Genomic DNA, 19,913 nt, shown 5'->3' with positions numbered 1-19,913 from the left:
TCCGCGGCTCCCTCGTCCGCCCGCAGCGGGCCAGTCCCGCCCTCGCCGGCCCTGCCCTACCGGAGCGAGCCGCCGCCGCCGCCACCTCGGTCCGGCCCCTCCCCCCACCCCGGCCCAGCTAGAAGGGAAGGGTGGGGGAAAGGGAGGCGGCTGCCCCCTCCCCATTCATATCCTCCGGGTCTCTCCTCTACCTCCTCCTCCTGCACGCGCGCGGGCATGCTGGGATGTGGAGTCCAGCCAGCTCTGAAATGACAGGGGTACCCCTCATCCAGGACTACTACTCCCAAAAGACAGCGCGCGCGCGCTATGGCTTGTGGGCTTTGTAGTTCGGCCGGGGCTCGGGGGTCCACCGCGCTGGAGGGGTGGGGGGATGGGAAATCTCCGTTCCCAGAAGGCCGGGACGGCGTAGGAAACAGATATGGGCGTGCTGTTCCGCGGGTCCGCGTTGGACTCCCAGGAAGGTGCAGACTAGTCCGGGATGCCTGTTAGACGCGATTGCGGCCAGCTGCGGCCAAGCCGGGCTGGAGGAGAGGCTCCCCCGCGACGCGCATCCCGGGTACCGTTTCCACTGGCGCTCGCGAAGAGCCGTGACCTGAGGCTAGCTGGCTTCATGCCTGGGCTCTGCAAAACGGACGTGCGGCGGGGCTGCTGAGTCCAAGCCCGAGGAGAGAGCTCCGGGAGCTGCGTGGGTGTGGGGTTTTCTCCACCTAGGAAAAGGAGGCGAATGTCTGTGGGTTTCTTGGAGCGCTCACGCACTGGGGTACCCTTCTCATTCCAGTCTCACTCTTCTTCTGTTAGATACCCTTAGCTCCCTACTGCTTAGGGTAAGGTGCACACATTGTACATGTTTTTCCATGTCTTCCCCTTTCCACACTTCCAAACCTAGCTCAAATCCTTTATGAAGTTTCAGGCCGACTGCAGTTTCACCATCCAAGCTTCATCCGCTCTGGCAGAGGGGAGGCCTGTGTGCTGGCTCACACCCCCACTTTCTGTTTCATCAACTCCAGTGGGCCAGAGAATTTGCATTTATAACAAGCTCCCAGATGCTGCGGATGCTGCTTGCTGGGGAACCACTTTGAGAAACTGCTTCTGTTGGGGTTTGTTGGGTAAAGTTCTGACGGGGTCAGCTCAGTAGAATCTGGGTGAGCTCTGACCTAAAACAGGCAGGGGAGCACGAGGTGAGGAGGTGGATTTTTGATTTGTCAGGTACCTGAGAGTGACTCTCACACCTACCCAGGTAGGCAGGCCCTCCTTACCACCTGTTGCCCTGGTGTTCTGGATGCTACAGACCTCTGAAGGGGAAACTTGGTGACCATCATCCTCAGCCATGATCTCAGACTCTTCAGCTGTAAGGTAACAAAGATTCTCTGCTTGACCAGGTTCCTCTGAGACCTGTTCTCTCATAGGCCTCAACCTTGGCCTTTAAAAACTAAACTCAATGCAAATTCTTTCATCCACCTTCTTCCCCTTACATTAAAACACAATAACATAGTTTCTAGCAGCTCAAAGCCACATGCCCTAGGATGATCGTAGACCCCTTTAAAGTGCCTGCCTGATAAAACTCAAGGCTGCCCAAAGAATTTACTGTTCTAGCCAACCCCCAATGATAGACCCCTGACTACCTCTTATTAGAGCATTTATTAGAAAGGGCTTACAATTGTGACTCCTACTTCTGTCCCTTTGGGATGTATATGTATCTCCTACAACTCAGGCGTATCTTTCCCACGGACCAGGAAGGCATTCCTATCAGGAAAGATAGGACCTCTGTCTTCAAGTCCCTCGAGAAGATAGAGTCCTAACTCCCATAATCACCGGGTAACAGACACAGCTGGCCTAATCAGCAGTTAAACCAACCAACCCTTTCATCTTTCACTCCCCTGATTCTACTGAGCCGCTGCTCACCTTCTTCCATACTCCCTCAAACTCCCTTTAAAACATCTGGTCACTTCTGGACGAGTCCAAGTTGAGTTCAGTTCACGCTGGACCCTCTTCCTTATCGCAATAGTTATTACTGGTTAAAGTCTGTCTTTACCACTTTATCTAGCGTCCAGCTTTGTTTATCTTTAACAAAGAGGGTATCCCCTCTGAGTCCTGGGGGCCCAGGCTCTAAGCTTCTCTTCTATACACCAAGGTCCAAAAGAGTGGATGAGTTGTTCCCTAGGTCCAAGTGGCTACCAGAGGCATTGGACCCTGACTAAGGCTGACTCTGGAATGCTTTTCTGTTTCCTTTAGATTTGTGTCCCCATCACAGGCTGTGGGAGGCTAAGTGATCCACACGCAACCCCATACTCTACCAATGAAACCAGTTGCCAGGCCCTGCAAGAGCTTTGGCTCTGAACCTGAATCCCATGCAATGGCAACATTCCCTCACTGGCAGGAGGTCAATGAGACTTTTGGAGTTTACATCCATCTCCCAAATCTCCCTAGTGGATTATTCAGCCCATGCAATGGCAACATTCCCTCACTGGCAGGAGGGAATAACCCTAGTGGATTATTCAAGGAAAATTAAGATGCCCTTTTATGGGCAGAACAGAGGAACCCTTTCTGTCCCTCAGTTCCAACAGAATCCCCCATCATCACCCTCATTACCTTCCAATTAGAAGTCACATTGGTTCACTCATTTCTCCTTGCTGGTTGTGCTTTACCATCTTCTCCACCCACCCAAATTCTGCCTGACTGTCCAAAGTCTACCTTGTGTTTTTCCTTCCCTAGAAGATCCTCCCCAGCTGCCTCGGCCCCACGTGAGCCTCACCCCTTGCATAGCAATTGAATTTGCATCATTCATTTAAAAGCCTAGCTTTGCAGGTAAATTGTCCAATGAAAGAGAGGCAGTGAAACAGGCCAGGGGACATGGTGGATGAGAGCACAAGGCTTTGGAGGCAGACAGCTACTAAGCAGCAAAGTGCAAAGAGGAACAGGCTCCCTCCCTGGGCTTAAAGTCAGACCAACCTGGCAGCTCCCACACCTAATGGTATGTGTGACCCAGAGAAAGTTACATTTCTTTTATCCGTAAGATGGGAATAATAATAATAATATACCTTACCTTTTAGAATTATAAAAACGAAACGGAAAAAAAATACTAAGATCTTGGATAGGATGACTATCAAAAGCAAATCAATCTATAAATTTAATATGGTCTCAGTACAAATACCAGCAGTTTTGTTTGTTTTTGACATGGGAAGGAAGAGTAGATAAATTGATTTAAAAAATTTGTTTGGAAAAACAACAAGCCAGAGTAGTCAAGAAAGTTTTGCAAAATGAATAGTAGTGAAGGGTGTTAGCCCTTGTAGGTATTAGATATCATAAAGGTACAGTTAAAATAGTATGATAGATTCTTGACACAGACCTGCAAGTCTTGAAATAAACTCAAATATTCATGGAAATTTGGCTTATGATAAAAATAAATTTCAAATAAGTGGGGGAAGAAGATGAATTATTCTATAAACAGTGCAGGGACAATTGGGGAACCATCTGCTAGAAAATTAATCCAACTCTCAATAAATTAATGGATCTAGGCCAAAATTACCAGTGGCTACCAATATCATGAAAAATAGACAACTGGAGTCATCCGAAGACAGATAACTGATCCTAATGGAAGTGCGATACTCTGAAAGTAGTGCCAAAAAAAAAAAAAAAAAGAAATCGCCCCAAATGTGACAACACCAGTGTACAGAAAATACAGTTATCAGAGGAACATGCTATTTGAAACCATAGTGGGGGGCGGGGGTGCAATCAACAAAATTCAGTGAGAAACTGTACAGGACAAATAACCCAGTTTCTTCAATGAATACATTGCAATTAAAAAAAGACCTAGAGGAGAATCTAAGTTTTAAAAAACCATATCGACCAATTGTAATGTATGAACTTTATTTGAATCCTGATTCAAACAAACTGGAAAAAAAAAATTGTATGAAATAGAGGAAATTTGAACACTGACTATTGGATACTAGGTAATTGTTCATTTTAAGTGTGCTAATGGTGTGGTTTGTTTTTGTTTTATGCCCACAACACCTGGTCTTCCTAGGTGGTCTCCCATCCAAGTACTAACCAGGCCCGACCCTACTTAGCTTCCGAGATCAGAGGAAATCGGGGACCTTCAGGGTGGCATGGCAGTAGTTTTTTTTTTTTTTTTTTAAGAGAACTTATTTAGTGATATATACTGAAATCATATTTGTGGGGAGTAAGATATCTGGGGTTTGGTTCAAAATAATTCAGGATTGGGGGGAAGGTATAGATACGACAAGGTTGATTATTGTTGGAGCTGGGAGATGATGATTATCTGGGGTTCATAACATTTTTTTCTATTTTCGCATGTACTGAAATTGTCCATAATAAAATGGTTTAAAAATATTTCAGAGCTCCACCTCATACCTAGCAAACCAAACCACCAACAATAACAACAATCAACAAAAACCAAGTCAATGGAAAAACGGAAGAAATTTTTGCAATTTTTTATTAGAGGTAAAAGTCTAATACAAAATATTTTTGCAAATCAGATGACCAAGACACCAGCAGTGAAAAGGATATGAACATATAGTTCACAGAAAACGAAACACAACAGCTCTTACGTGAAAAGTTGCAGAGATTCCTTTAAAAAAAAAAATTGGTAAAACACATATAATGTAAAATTTACCTTCTTAACCAACTTTAAGTGTACAGTTCAGTGGTGTTGAGTACATTCACATTATTGTGTCACCATCACCACCATCCAGCCATAGAACTCTTTTTATATAAACCCAGTAAACAAACAATCCTCACATTCTCTCCCCTCCCAGTTCCTGACAATCACCATTCTACTTTCTCTATGAATCTGACTATGATGTCATTTAAGTATGAAGACAGTATTTGTCCTTTTGTGTCTGGCTTGTTTCAGTTAGAATGTCCTCAGTGTTCACCCATGCTATAGCACATGTCACAATTTCCTTCCTTTTTTAGGCTGAATAACATCCCATTGTATGTATATACCACGTTTTATCCATTCACCCGCTGATGGGCACTCGGGTTGCTCCCATCTTTTGGCTATTGCAAATAATGCTGCTATGAACATGGGTGTACAAATATCTCTTTAAGTCCCGCTTTCAATTCTTTTAGTTATATACCCAGAAGTGAAGTTGTTGGATTGTAAGATAAAATTCTGTTTTTCATTTTTTGAGGAACCACCGGAACATTTTCCACAGTGGCTTTACCATTTTACATTCCCAACAACGGTGCACAAGGGTTCGTTTCTCCACATCCCTGCCAACACTTATTTTCTCAGAGCTTCACTGTTAGTAAAAGAAATGCAAATTAAAGCCATGCTGAGATATCATTTTTCACCTATCAGATTGGCAAAGATCAAAAAGCTTGACAGCTATCTTGGCAAGAGTGTGGGGAAGAAAGATTCTTGCACACTGCCAGTGTGACTGAAATCTGTACAGCCTCTATGAAGAGCAGCTTGGTAATATCCTCTAATTACACATACACCATTTGAACTAGCAATTTCTTTTTTTATTTAAATATTTTTCAATTACAGTTGACATTCAATATTATATTAATTTCAGGTGTACAGCATAGTGGTTAAACATTTATATAACTTTTGAAGTTATCCCCCTTATAAGTCTGGTAGCCACCTGGCACCACACATAGTTATTACAATATTATTAACTGTATTCCCTGTGCTGTACTTTAAATCCCCATGACTATTTCGTAACTGCCAATTTATACTTCTTAATTTCCTCATCTCCCTTCCTTGTCCACTGAGAAGGCCTGAGAGCAGTGACACCCATTAGCAACAAGCAGGCTGAGGTTTTTTTTTTTTTGTAGTGAGGTGAAATTTACATAACATTAATATTTTAAGCATACAATTCAGTGTTTTGTAACCAGTCCCTTTAGTCCCAAAACATTTTCTTCATTCCCAGAAGAAAACCCTGTATCCATTAAGCAATCACTCCCCATCTCCCCACCCCAGCCCCTAGCAACCACTGTTTTCTGTCTCTATGGATTTACCTATTCTAGATATATAAACGAAATCATACATATATGGTCTTTCGTGTCTTGACTTCTTTCACTTAGCATGTTTTCAAGGTTCATCCATGTGGTAGCGTGTATTAGTATTTCATTCTTTTTATGGCTCAATAATATTACATTGTATGGATATACTATATTTTGTTTATCTAGTATATCAATTTTTAAAAGTTCTAAGAAGAAAATAAACCTATCTACCTTTGTTTAATGATTCTGCACCCTCTCTGCAGCAACACTTTTTAACATCCTATAGAAGCACTCTTTGGAAAATACTGCACAAGACATTTGCCAATGGCAATGGTCAGGCGTAAGTGAAGAGGGGCCACTTAATGATGAAGCACACTTAATAGCTCTCCCCAAAGTGTTCGCTGTTTGGTTATGCTTTCAAGTCTGTGTTTTAATTTTTAAAAACCACACCGGCTGTTTCATTTTCTCTTTGGAAGTTCCAGCAGGAGAGTTTAATGTCCTCTCCCCATTGTCTTCATCCAGTTCCCATCTTTTCGCCAGTCTCCCTGTAGTAAATGCTATTGGTGACATCCCTTTAAGGGATGGTACACCCATTCTCCAGCTGTTGTGTTGGCTGCTAATGGCTCACAGCTTCACCCTTCTGTGGAGAATTCTTCTCAGTCCATGAGCTGCTTTGCCCAGAGATGCCTGGGAAATTATGCTCCTCCCTCCCCACCCCCCAGTGGCCCACAGCCCATGAATGACTGAAGTGGGGTACAAAGTCTAGCTCCCTGGCTTCTAAGAGGGATAAACCCTGTGGTGCATTTAATGTTTCAGAGCTCACTGTAGGATCATACTGAGGCTAGACTTAGCTGAACCTACATCTTCGCTTGGCTTCTTCACATGCCATATCCTGCTTCCCTCATTGCCCTAATCAATCATTTGCACAAGAATCCCTGTCTCAGGCTCTGCATCTGGGGCACCCAGCTTAAGATATCTCCATGGGCAGTCCTGGATTCCTGAGGGACATCCTGCTATCAGCAGCAGCCACACATCTCATGCAGGGCCCTGCAGATTGCCCCTCCTCTAGGAAGCCTTCTGGTACCTGTACTCTCCACTCACTGCCATGTTTGTTTACTAATAAGGAAGTTTGATACCTACTCTATCCAGGCACTGTGCTAACCCTTTTATGTGCATTAGCTCCTTGAATCCTCCAACAACCTGATGAGGTAAATACTATTGTAGCCTTACAGATGAAATGAAGGCTCAAAGGGGTTGAGTGGCTCACTCACAAAGAAAGTGATGGGAATTTGGATTTGTCTGATTTCACACCCTTGTATTTAACCACTAGATTCTACCCTGTATTAACAACATCAGAATATTTTTTTTTATGGCTCTGTCTACCCTAGACAGCAGAGAGCTATGTGTTTTTGTGCCTGCTGCTGACAGATTGCACTGAGGGTTTCACCTTATTAAAAACCCTCCTTAAATATCCTTGCTTCTTAGGCTAAGAAGTGCGAGTGGCCTTGCAACCACCCCCACTCCTCCAGTATGCCTGCTCTAGGAGGCAGGGTGAAGCCCTTCGCCTCATTGTTTTCCTTGAGCTCCCACCTAAGCTGCAGCTGCAGGCATCCCTGCCTCCCACTCTGCTGCAGAATGGGGATCTGCATTGATGAGAACAGCAGCAGCGGGAGGCAGCTCATCACTTCCCTGGAGGCCTCCTGGGTTCACAGAAGGAAGAGCAGGCACTGAAGTGTGGGAAGGAGGATGAGACCTGGGCCAAGCGAAGAAAGGAGAATGACTCTAGTGGGAGAAGACTTTGAGGAAAGGAGAGAGATTTAGGGGAGGAGGTGGGGTCGTGGGAGCTGAGCAGAGGACTGCTCTTTATTCATTGATTCGACAGATTTTTTTCACCACCTATAATGTCCTAGGCACTGTTCTAGTGACCGAGGATACAACAGTGGACAAACCGAAGACCCTGCTTTAATGGATCAGCACGGAAATAACAATAAAAATAATCATGATAGGTTAAACAGAAAATCTTTACAGCTCAAAGCTTTTGTGACAGGGTTTAGTGAGTCATTGCTAGTCCAAAAAAGGACCACACCCTGGGACATATAGTCTAAACCACTAGAAGCAGGGCTGGCTGAAGAACATACCCGCAGTCCCAGAGCTGGGAGGGGGGAGAAGTCTCCCTTATGCAATGAGTTTGGAGAAGAAAGATGTAAATTGTTTTGAAAAAATTTATGTTGGCTATAGATAATGGAATGGGGCGGGAGGCGAAAGGGACTGTTCTAGGATAGGTGCATAGTCAGTAAGGAAGAAACATTTCCAACTTCTGGATGGGTTGTGGGCAACAAGCCAGAAAGCTCATGCATAATAAGCAGGATAGAGTCTGGTGGTTTGCTATTTTTTTTTTTTAGATCGGCACCTGTAAGTTGATTGAAAGTTTTCACACACGTTCAGGAATGTGAGCAGTCTTTTGTTGGTTTTGGCCTGCAGGCGGTTAATTGATTAACCACTTACCTCTTCCTCCCACCCTCCAGACTGCTGTGATTTAATTTAGGACATCTCAGAATTTTTCTCTTTTTCAAATGGTTAGTATTTTTCGAGCATTTACTATGGAGTCAAGCATTTTATCTTATCCTCATGACAATCTCAGGCATTTGGTACTATTACTACCCCATTTTAGAGATTGTGTCAAGGAGACACAGAGTAACCAATTGACTGGCCCAGATTACACAGAGTTAGAGTAGGACCTTATCTCCTTTGAGAGTAAAGGCAGGGCCTGTCCGGCTCCCTATTAAGGACAGTAGATTTGGAAAGTATGTTCTTGTAAGAAAAATTCAAACAATACAGATAAAGCTTAAGTTCTTGCCTCTCCCCATTCCTAGCTGTCTCTGCCCCATGTACTCCCTTCCAATCCTGTTCCTATGCATGCTAGGTGTGCATATGCATTATTTTTGACATGAATGGCTTCCCCTATGTTCTACAACTTGCTTTTCCCTTAACAAGATGTATTGAACACCATTTCCTCCTGTACATACATACACTTCTACCTGATTCTAACTACTGAATACTACTCCATTGCATGGATGTGCTTAGTTTATTTCTTCTCAGTACCCTAGAGAGTATTTCCAATTTTTCGCTATTACAAACAAGGCTGCTATACACAACTTTTCCAAAAAGCCGCGGTTCCCCTTCGCACTGCAGAATTAGAACCTTTCTTCCGGAAGGACCTACGTGCTGAACCTCTCCTCCGCCCCAGAAAGCACTGTTAATTGCCAATCCAACTGTAGACGCTCGTGCAACATGTATGATCCTTGCCCCCACCACCTCCACCGCCCCCACCTTCCCCCGCCTAGGATTTTTTTCTCTAGAGAAAAACAGCTGCCCCAGTTCTCGACCCGGGGGTTTAAACAAACCCAAAGCCTGAAACCTCGAGTTCCGGAAAAAAAAGCCTGTATCTTTAAGAGGTATTGGTTCCTTTGGGAGTTGTAGTTTTGCTGGCCCAGGGAGCCGCCTACTCGCCTCACCTTACTTCTGATTCTGAAGACACAGCCCTTTCGGAAAGCGATGCCCTGACCGTATCTGCTTGCCTACCCTCACCATATGCGCTCGCCCTCCGGACCGCCGGAAGCTGGGGTTTTGGAGAGAACAAACCAGGGCGGGCAGAGGAGTGAAAGTACATTTCCCAGGGTGCGCTGCGAAAGGACGCGCAGCACCACATTAAAGAGCCCGCCAAGCCTAGCACCCGGCGGACGCAGGTACTTGTGTCTGGGAGGTCGCCCCTTCCTATTCCTCGTGAGTCACCCTTGCCCTTTCCTGGTCTGTCCTCTCCAAGGGGCAAGAAGGAGGCAAGAGTTTCAGGTGACTGTGCTGGCGCCCCCAGAGTGCCCTGTGGCCGTAGGGGGCGTCTGCAGGTTCTGTTACTCCTTTGGGTCTTTCAGTGGGAGTTTCGGGATCTGGGAACGCTGGGGACAGGGAGGGGGGATAAGGGCCCCAGGGGCTCTTCACTAAAGAGTAGATGGGGCGCTGGATGCTGGAGGCTACTGACTTTGCTTTGAGGCCCCTTCTGCCTCAGTTCGCCCTATGGGGTCTCCTTATTATGCACAAATCTCAATTACGGTAGTTCCCCCCTTTATCTGATGTTTTGCCTTCCACGGTTTCAATTACTTGAAGTCAGCAGTCTGAAAATATTAAACGACGTGTATTTTAAATTATGAGAAGTTCGGAGTAGCTTAATGTAATCTTCCCCCATCCTGTTCCTTCCTGCCTGGGGTGTATTCCATCCCTTTGTCCCACTTATCCAGGCTGTATATGGTACTAGCTGGCTAGTCACTTAGTAGCCTTCTTGGTTGTCAGATCAACTGTCAGGTATGGCAGTGCTTATGTTCAAGTAACCCTTATTTTACTTAATAATGGCCCCAAAGTGCAAGAGTAGTAATGCCGGTGATTCGGATATGCCGAAGAGAAGCCATAAAGTGTTTCTTTTAAATGAAAAGGTGAAAGTTCTTGACTTAATAAGGAAAGAAAAAAAATCATATGCTGAGGTATCTAAGATCTATGGTAAGAATGAATCTTCTATCCGTGAAATTGTGAAGAAGGAAAAAGAAATTCATGCTAGTTTTGCTGTCACACCTCAAACTGCAAAAGTTACCGCAATAGTGCGGGATAAATGCTTGATTAAGATAGGGAAGCTATTCGTGGGTAGAAGACATGAGCAGAAAATGTGTTCCAATTGATGGCCATGTGTTGCACCAGAAAGCATTGAGCCTGTATGAAGACTTCAGCAACGGACCCCTGAAACGAGTGATACCAAGCCATTTACTGCAAGTAAGAGATGGTTACACAGATTCGGGAACAGATGTGGATTGAAAAACATAAAAATTACTGGAGAGGCGGTGTCTGCTGATGAAGAAGCTGCTGCCACATTTCTGCAGAGTTAAAGAAGTCGATTAAGGAGAAAGGATACCATCCAAAGCAAGTCTTAATAGGTATGTATGTATGTATAGGAGAAAGCATAATATGTATAAGGTTCTGTACTATCTGATGTTTCAGGCATCCACTGGTATTCTTGGAGTATCCCCCATGGATAAGGGGGGATTATTGTACTTGCCTCTTGCATAATTTACAATGTGATTTTATTCCTAGTCAACTTTCTTCTGCCTTTTTCTTTTCAAAAGGCAAATCAGATCCCTCCATGTGCCCCCTTTTTTTTGCTTTAAAGCTCTAAAATGCAAAGTCCCTGTCTTACCTTTCTTCAAAAAGCATATCCAAAGAGGCCTTATTATTTTATTTATTTGCTTGTTTGTTTGTCTGGTTTTTTTTATTAGTATCCCTGGATGGGCCCGAAAAGGCCTTATTATTTTATGCTGTTCCTGGCTCCCCTTCCCTATCCCAATTTTGGGCAGCATGTGACTGAGGACATTAAATAATATTTCAATTTGGCCTCAGTATTAAAAGTGGGCAGAATGTTGGAATAGAAGTCTATTTTCTGAGTTTTCTGTACAGATGTCAAGTATGATAGGGCAGAGACTCCAAGTGAGGTGCCTTATTCCTACAGGATAGTTAAGAACATGAACCTTAGACTTGGAAACACCTGGCAGTACTAGCTGTATATGACCTTGGGCAGATTATTTCATATCTTTAAGCTACAGTTTCTTTATCTATACTGTGAGTGTGATAAGATCCAACTCATATAGAGGACTATTGAGTGTATAATATGAGCTGATACTACAATGCCTTTGGTGTGGTGCCTGAAAAAAGCACTCCCTAAGTGTTAGCTATGAGTATCATTCCACCTTTTATGTTATCATAAAATACCTTTTTGACTGATCTAGCATGCTCCTCAGCCTTGCTTGCTTCACTAAGGCTTTCCCTGATTTTTCCTTCTTCTGGGACGTCTTTGACCAGGAGAATATTTCAGAGCTTTCATTTCTACTAGATTCAGGAACAAGTTAAACTCTTCTGGTGTCTTCCTACTGGAGAGAAGTACCGTTTATTGAGCTTCTACTGTCTGCCATGTATTTGATGTTTTGTTTAATACTGACAGCAGTCCTAGGCCTGTTGGCCCTAGTTTTCAGATTAGGAAACTGAGGCTTAGAGAGGTTAAGTAACCTGTTTTAGGATCACACAGAAAGAGGCAGACATGGGTACAGAGCCCTGGGGGCTGATTCCCAGCCCAGAACTGTTCCTCTGCCCTAGCCTGTAGTAGGGTGCAGTCCAGATAGGGCTGCCCTCCCACCTCTGGCCATGACCTCACCTGCCCATTTTTCCCAGTCACTATGCAGAGACTAAGACTGGGGTCAGACCTTTGGACTCTCCTTGGTCTTTTTCGTCACCTTTGCATGGGACCAAGCACCGTTATCACCATTACCTGAATAAGAATCGGAGAGACCCAGGTCCCAGTCATGGCTGCAGCATCTACAAGCATCTGTAAAGTGGACAGAATACTTACCCTGCAGGGGTATTGTGAGAATGAAAAACTCATCTGTGGGCCAGAGTGGGTGAGCTCCCTCTTAGTGGCCGTTATCATTAATGTCATTCTCGTTTCATTGTCACCTTGTTTTGAGCACTTTATATATATTTACTCCTTTTGTCCTTTTTTAAATCCTACAAAATTGGTTCAGTGTAGTGGTTAAGAGAATGGACTCTGGAACAAAAGGGTCTGCCATTTGCTAGCTGTGTGACCTTGGGCATGTGACTTTAATCTCTGTGACTCAGTTTCTTTATCATCTATTCTATAGAGTAAAGATAGTACTTCCCGCACATTAAGTTAGAGGTTCTTACAGTGATTTTTCCTTTGAAAGTGCCAAGAGGGAGAGGATATTGTACTCCCCATGTTGGTTTGAATTCTTGGAGAAGAGACTAAGATGGGATTAGATTTATTGGGGGAGGTAGCTGGAGAAGGCAGGGAGGGCTGTTAGTCTGCTCCCTGTGAAGGAGCACGGGAAGGAAGGAAGGGAGGAGGGAGGGATGGGTGGAAAGAGTCTCAGACCGCAGTGTCCTTCTAAGACAGTTTCTGTTGGGTCTGTGGGGAGTCCTGGAGAAAAAGATGGCCCGTCTTGGCTCCAGGACTCCCCATCTTGCAGGAATCAGTCTGTCTCGTTCCTGAATGTTTGGTTGGGAGCAGTTGATGGGAAACATGGCTTCCATGTAAACAAGCTGGGGGTATCTTGTTATACTTCCTGCTGCAGGACGCCCAAGACGGTTAGTGGTGCCAAAGATCACACAGTGAGCTCGTGGCCAGGCTGGAATCCCTCCATCTGGGCATCCTGGGAAATGCCTTTGCCCTCAGGTGCCTGGCCAAGATCTCTAGTTCAGATTTACACTCTGGATTACCCTCCTGGGCTGAGCGGGGAGCAGAGCAGTTTCTATTGGTGGAGGCTTTCCCTGAAAGCTCACGGGAGCGTGAGTGTTGCTAAGTTGTGTTGTCTGTCAACCTTAACCATTGGCTTGGTGGCAGTAGAGTCTGGCATAAGAAGAGACTTGCTGAGGTTCAGGGTTCCTGCTGGCTCTGGCTGGGGCGTAGGCTGACTGCTGGACATGCATTCCAGGTGCCTCTGGGGTGGCATGCAGCTAGCTCCCGCATTTCTCCTGACACTGAGCTTTGGGGCTGGAGGGAAGAGGTGGGTGTGGGCTGCTTCGTGGTACTGCAGCCGTGACCCTGCCAGAGGTGGATGCCAGGGCACTCCTGGGGACTTGTCTGCTGAGGTACTGGGGAGGCCAGGGGCTCAAGAGTCAGACTGGTTTCTCCTCTGGTAGGAGAGAAGTGTTGTGGGGCATAGGAAGGTGTGAAGCCATTGCTTTGGCCTCACTTTCCCCTCGCTCAGGATGCCCTGGAGGAAGATGGCTGACAGGTGGGTTTGCAGCCTTCTTTAGGCTTGGAGCCCCTGGGAGGGGAGGTCCCCTCTGAGGCCCCTGTAGTGGGCGCTGTTGGTGCTCTGCCCAGATCCCCTTGAATAGGCTGGTGCACCCCTCCCAGAGATGCCCCCTTCTCCATGAAATTGCCGTCAGCCTCAGGAGCCTGGGAGGCTAGACTGTCCCTCCCCCAGCTCACGGTCAGTGACTGAATGATGAAGGGCCGGTGGTACAGAAAAGGGCAGCCCCTCGCTTTACGGTGGGACCCACTGTCTACCACCGCCCCTCACTGCCAGCTCCCGCTCCCCTTACTTCTTCTCCTGAGAAAATCATATGCACCTAGATTGAGAAATTCAAAGATACACTCATCACATGACCCAGCAATCCCCTACTGGGGTAACCGCCTGGAGAGATGAAGTCTTGTGTTCGTACTAAACCTGCACACAAATGTTTATAGCAGGTCTATTCATGATTGCCAAAACCTGTAAACAGCCCAGATGTCCTTCAGTGAGTGGATAGAGAAACAGACTGTGGAAGATCCATGCAATAGAATACTGCTTGGCAAAAAAAACCAAAAAAACCCCAAAACAACTACTGATATGCTCAGCCAACTTGGATGAATCTCAGAGGCATTATGTTGGATGAAAGAAGCCAATTGTAGGAGATGCCATTCCAACTCTAGTTATGGAGCGCTGATTGATGGTTGTCAGAGGTGAGGGGTGGAGGAGGGCGTGACTCTAAAAGGGTAGCATGTGGGAGTTTTTTTTGGTGCAGGTATCTATAATGTGTTAAAATTCAGAAAACTATACAAAAAAATCAATTTTAGAGTATCTATAATTGTGTTATAGATACAATCTATATATGTGTTAAATCTATGTATGTGTTAAAATTCAGAAAACTATACAAAAAAATCAATTTTAGAGTATGATAATTTTAAAAATCACATATGCCCCTATCTCTTCAGGAAGCCTATCAACTTTGGCCAGAATGGAGCAGCCCAAGGGGGTGGATTGGACAGTTGTCATCCTGACGTGCCAATACAAGGACAGCGTTGAGGTCTTCCAGAGAGGTAGGGAACCCTCTGCCCTCACCCTGCCCTGATGTGGAACCCTCACCATACATACCCCTACAGCCCCAGGAACCAGGCAGACCTGGGCTCAAACCCAGAGTTTGCTTCTTCCCAGCCATGTGACCTTAGACGCATCACGTCACTTTATTGAGACTCATTTTTTTCCTCTATAAAGTGGGAATGATTATACTTACCCCACAAAGTTGGGCAAAAATCTAACAAGCTATACTACGTGACATACTCCTGGTTCAAAGACGATAAAATAATGATTATTGGTAGATTTGCTTTAGGCGCTTGGGACTAGGGCCGGGCGGCTCGGGGGGCAGGTGCCAGCTGCGTTCTGACCGCAGAGCTGGAAGTGCGTCAGAAGCGAGAGCAGATCCCTGCCGGAACGCTGTTACTGGCCGTGGAGGACCCCGAGACTTGTGTGGGCAGTGGAGGAGCCACCCTCAATGCCCTGCTGGTGGCCGCCGAACACCTGAGCGCCCGGGCAGGCTTCACAGTGAGTGCATCTGCCGTTCCTTTGGTGCCTGAGTGGATTTGTGTTGGGGTGCCATCCTTGGGCGCCTCTTGCCCCGGCCTCTGTCAACAGGGCTCTTCCACTCTCAATAGGTGGTCACATCTGATGTCCTGCACTCAGCCTGGATCCTCATCCTGCACATGGTTAGTAGAACATTGGGCAGGGCGCCAGGCAGAAGGCCGCCACCGTTGATTCTTGGGGTTGGATGGGACTTGAGGGCTTTTCTGCCTGTGCGCGGGTGCAAGGTGTTCGTTGTGCAAACCCAGAAGAATCGGAATCCCACTCTCAATAGGTGGTCACATCTGATGTCCTGCACTCAGCCTGGATCCTCATCCTGCACATGGTTAGTAGAACATTGGGCAGGGCGCCAGGCAGAAGGCCGCCACCGTTGATTCTTGGGGTTGGATGGGACTTGAGGGCTTTTCTGCCTGTGCGCGGGTGCAAGGTGTTCGTTGTGCAAACCCAGAAGAATCAGAACTGATCTAAGTGTCCAGAAATAGGGAACTGGCTACATTATAAGCAGCACATCCTCCCGGCGGAATACTAAGACGGCAGCGAACTGGTTGGTCTAGCTCGGTGCATTGATCGGGAAGAGACTGGCCAGCTCTGTGACCTCACGCAAGTCACGTGACTCTTTCTAGGCCTCAGTTTCCTCGCCTGTGAAATGGCAGCAGTTTCTGCTTTGTGTAGATGTGCTGAGATGACCCAGTGAATGCTTAAAATGGGGTCTGGCTTTGTATAGTTCCCAATCTTATTTCTTATTTCCCCAGTTTTAACGTGTGTGTGTGTATTCTGGTGTCTCTACCTTTTCAGAATCTCATTTTTGTAAAAACAAAAAAAGACTATATGAATATAAGTCTGAAAGGATATATCTCAGAATGAGGGCAATGGTTACTATTCTTGAGGGACTGTTTTTCTTTTGGCATATGTGCATTTTCCAACTTGATACTATAATCATGTAACTGAAAAAAATTACATGAGAAAATCACTTTTAAAAATCCCTCTAACTTGCTGACTTTCCACCTTCGTACAGCCAGCCGGGTGTCCCCAGGCTCTCTGCCCCAAGGGTTCTCTTGCCTGTCCCTGCTTCTCCTCCAGGGCCGAGACTTCCCCTTCGATGACTGTGGCCGGGCCTTCACCTGCCTCCCTGTGGAGAACCCCCGGGCCCCTGTGGAGGCCACGGTCTGCAACCTGGACTGCTTGCTGGACGTCATGAGCTATCGGGTGAGGCCAGCGGCTCCCCTGGGGCCTTGTCCCTCTCTCGCTGCACCACCAGCTACAGTCTGTGTAGCTCAGACGGGATGCCAGGAAGAGAGGCTTGGTGTACTCAGAGTTAGGTAGAGCTTTAGAAAGTTAGTGTTGGCCACACTCAGGGATGGTGTGGGCCCAGGAGATGGGTAGGAGAGTCTGGGGAGCACTGGGACAGGCCAAGACTGGGCTGTGTGGGAGCAGAGGAAGCCCTGGGCCAGGCCACCAGCTGCACTTTCTCTCCTACAGCTGGGCCCAGGCTGCCCACCAGGTGTGTGGGTCTGCAGCACCGATATGCGGCTGTCTGTTCCTCTCGACCCAGGTGAGCCTGAGAAGGCTTGGGATTGCCTTCTCTTGTCATAGCCAGAGGTGGGCTGTGCCTTTCCTTGCCCGCCACCTCTGGGCCTGGCTCACTGCTCTACTGAGGAGGGAAGCTATAAGTTATGGAGGATGAAGTCCAAACTCAGAGGCAGGGCTTCTCCGGCAGGGCCTCTGCCGGCCAGTCTATGAAATGGGCGTACCCAGCCCTGCGTCTTCTGGCTCATGCGGCTGTGGGAAAACTTTGGGAGGGGAGGTCATTCTCCCAGAGGAATGTCTCTTTGGCTTGGAAACCATATTTTCTTTTTAGAGGTGCCAAGATGCCCTTGCACTGAGCTCTTGCCTCTCCCTGGCTGGGGACTGTTTGCCTTGGGTTGGGGGCCCTGGGGAGCCTCCTGACTGACCCACCCACAGGGATCAGCTGGGACGGCTTCCGGGGAGCGAGAGTGATCGCCTTGCCAGGGAGCACAGCCTACGCCCGGAACCATGGCGTCTACCTCACCGACCCCCAGGTAGTCAGTCCCCTGTGGTGGCAGCGTCACGGGCAGCTGAGCCAGCCCAGGGTGGCCTCCCATTCCTGCGCTCTGGGCAGCCTCTGGTCCTGGACTTCCTGTCGTGGTCTGGATTTGGAGGAGTTTCCCCCGTGGCAACAGCTTTTTTGCTCACTTAGTCTTTTGTCAAATTCAAATGGCACATGGACCCTACGCCAGGCTCTGTTCTTGCACTGGGGCTGTGAAGACCTTCAGAGCCCGCCCTTTTTTATTGTCAGGGGTGCAACGGTGCTCCCCAGAGGGCCTGCTGGTACCTGTCAGACATGTATCCTAGGTTTTTGTTTGGAGAGCACCCTCGTTGTGCCCCCATTCCTGGTCCTCCCTTCCTCCCTTCCCTTCCTCTGTCGTCCGCCCCCATGCAGGGTCTCGTTTTGGACATTTACTACCAGGGCACCGAGGCGGAGATACGACGGTGTGCCAGGCCTGACGGGCGGGTGCCACTGGTATGGCTGCCACCTGGCTGGGGGCTTTGGGGGCCCCGTGGGAAAGGAGCAGAGCCCCCCTCCTTCTAGAAGATTCTGGGAGCAGGATAGAACTAGAATCTGATGTGGTCTGGAACTGGCATTTAGAGGAGCAGGCAGAACCAGAATCTGAAGAAGGGTCTTGTCCTGAACTGCAAAGGCTCAAGCCAGAATGTGAGCAAGTTCAGGAGTGCAGCCGGGAAGAAGTCTAGAACCTGACTCGGGACATGGGTAGGAGTGGTAGGTAAGGGTCTGGGACCAGACCATGGGGAAGATGGAGAACTAGGTTTGGGAAGAGGTCTGAAAATTGAGGAGTGTCCCAGAAAGTGCCTGTTGAAGGGTCCCTTGGTGGGAGCCACCCCCAATAAGCCTGGAGCCTGGGTGCTGGAGTGGCCCAAACCATGAAGAACCCTGCTTGGTATGGTGGCCAGCCTTGCTTGGCCCATCTGCATGTGTCCTCCCCAACTCTGGCCCAAGCCTGGCCCCAGGGTCCCCACACCTGACCCTCATGGGGGCTCTTCCAGGTCTCTGGGGTCACCTTCTTCTCTGTGGAGACTGCTGAGCATCTCCTGGCCACTCACGTGAGCCCACCCCTGGACGCCTGCACCTACATGGGCTTGGATTCTGGAGCCCAGCCTGTCCAGGTGATGGGAGGTGGGGATGGAGGCTGGGGGTCCATAGCCTGGGGGCAAGCCCTTGACACTGGTGACCTGGCTCTGCGACCTCAGGCTAGCCCCTCCCCTCTCTGAGTCAGCATCTCTGGGGATAGGACTGCTGCAGTTTGGCCTAGGAGCCCCCCAATAGCTGTGCTTCCTACTCTTGCCCCAGCTGTCTCTATTTTTCGACATCCTGCTGTGCATGGCCCGGAATGTGAGCAGGGAGGACTTCCTGGCGGGGCAGCCCCCGGAGATCAGGCAAGGCAACACAGACGTCGCAGGTTATCTGCAGGGTGCCCGGGCCAAGCTGTGGAGGGAGCTTCGTGATCAGCCCCTCACCATGGGTGGGTATCGTCTTTCGGCTCTCCAAGGTGGGGAGACCATGGGAGTGAGGACCCCCAGAATGAGGCTGCCACCTGCCTGGCCCCTGGGCTCCTGGACCAGGCTGGCCTAGTGCATGTACCAGAGCCCTCCCTCCTCCACCCCCAAGATAACCCTCTTCCTTTCTTCCTTTTGTCTCATTCCTTGGCTCCAGTTGCCGTCTTTCCACTTTCTAGCCGTGTGACTTTAGGCAGGTTGCTGAACCTCTCTGGATCTCAGCTTCCCCATTGGCACAATGAGCTCATCACCGTGCCCATCCTCCCAGCTTCTGATGATGTGTCTTTTGGTAGAAGGCCTGGCCTGGCATCAGAGATGCAGCAGGCATAGGGTTGGGGTTAGTGCTTGTTATCTTTACAGCATATATCCCGGATGGCAGCTACAGCTACATGACCAGCTCGGCCAGTGAGTTCCTGCACAGCCTTACGTCCCCTGGGGCTCCTGGGCCTCAGGTCGTGTACTCCCAGGTGGAGGTAAGACCTTCTTGGAGGTAAGGCCAGCAGAGGTGCCTTCTGGGTTCTTGAGAACAGGTGGGATAGGGTCTCCTGGGAAGGGGAGGAATAGCCCATGCTTGAAACAGATTACCTATGAATGTGGGTCTTATTATCCCCATTTCATACATGAGGCACTGGTGGCTCAGAGAGGTTAAAAAACTCGCCTAAAGTCGTAGAGCTAGTAAGTGGCCAAGTCAGGATTCTACATCCACGTCTGCCTAATTGAGAAGCTAGAGAAGACCTCCCTCATCCCATTCTTGGGGTCTGCTTTGAGTTGATGGGCCTGGGTCAGTGCCATGGTGCTGAGGAAAGGGACAGATAGAGTTCAGAAGTGGCCCTCAGGGGACGGGGGTCAGGGTACCTGGCTTGTGGCAGAAGTTTTCTAGGGGAGCTGTCATCTGGGGGA

General features: G+C 47.9%; 1 protein-coding gene and 1 pseudogene across 8 annotated transcripts in view; one reads left to right on the top strand and one right to left on the bottom strand.

The window, feature by feature from the left end:
* Nucleotides 1-3,999: 3,999 nt before the first annotated feature.
* Nucleotides 4,000-4,118, bottom strand: LOC112478173 (annotated as a pseudogene).
* Nucleotides 4,119-9,353: 5,235 nt separating this feature from the next.
* Nucleotides 9,354-19,913, top strand: part of FUK (fucokinase) — a 19,443-nt gene continuing 8,883 nt past the window's right edge. For 2 of the 8 annotated variants that reach the window (XM_025045271.1, XM_015587712.2), the window contains exons 1-12: nt 9,354-9,716; nt 10,714-10,946; nt 14,777-14,881; nt 15,232-15,383; nt 15,694-15,744; nt 16,500-16,625; nt 16,899-16,971; nt 17,382-17,479; nt 17,881-17,961; nt 18,504-18,623; nt 18,808-18,979; nt 19,374-19,486. In XM_025045271.1, the coding sequence (XP_024901039.1) occupies nt 14,800-14,881; nt 15,232-15,383; nt 15,694-15,744; nt 16,500-16,625; nt 16,899-16,971; nt 17,382-17,479; nt 17,881-17,961; nt 18,504-18,623; nt 18,808-18,979; nt 19,374-19,486 (1,068 nt within the window). In that variant the 5' untranslated portion in view covers nt 9,354-9,716; nt 10,714-10,946; nt 14,777-14,799. Of the gene's footprint in view, nt 9,820-10,713; nt 10,947-14,776; nt 14,882-15,231; nt 15,384-15,493; nt 15,545-15,693; nt 15,745-16,499; nt 16,626-16,898; nt 16,972-17,381; nt 17,480-17,880; nt 17,962-18,503; nt 18,624-18,807; nt 18,980-19,373; nt 19,487-19,913 lie in introns of all 8 variants that reach the window. The other 6 variants (XM_015587710.2, XM_025045270.1, XM_015587711.2 and 3 more) reach the window with 6 other exon arrangements.

This window comes from Pteropus alecto, unplaced genomic scaffold (assembly GCF_000325575.1).
Source record: "Pteropus alecto unplaced genomic scaffold, ASM32557v1 scaffold42, whole genome shotgun sequence".
Classification (NCBI taxonomy): domain Eukaryota; kingdom Metazoa; phylum Chordata; class Mammalia; order Chiroptera; family Pteropodidae; genus Pteropus; species Pteropus alecto.
Note: the sequence above shows the minus strand (reverse complement) of the source record. Positions and strands in the feature narration are given on the sequence as shown.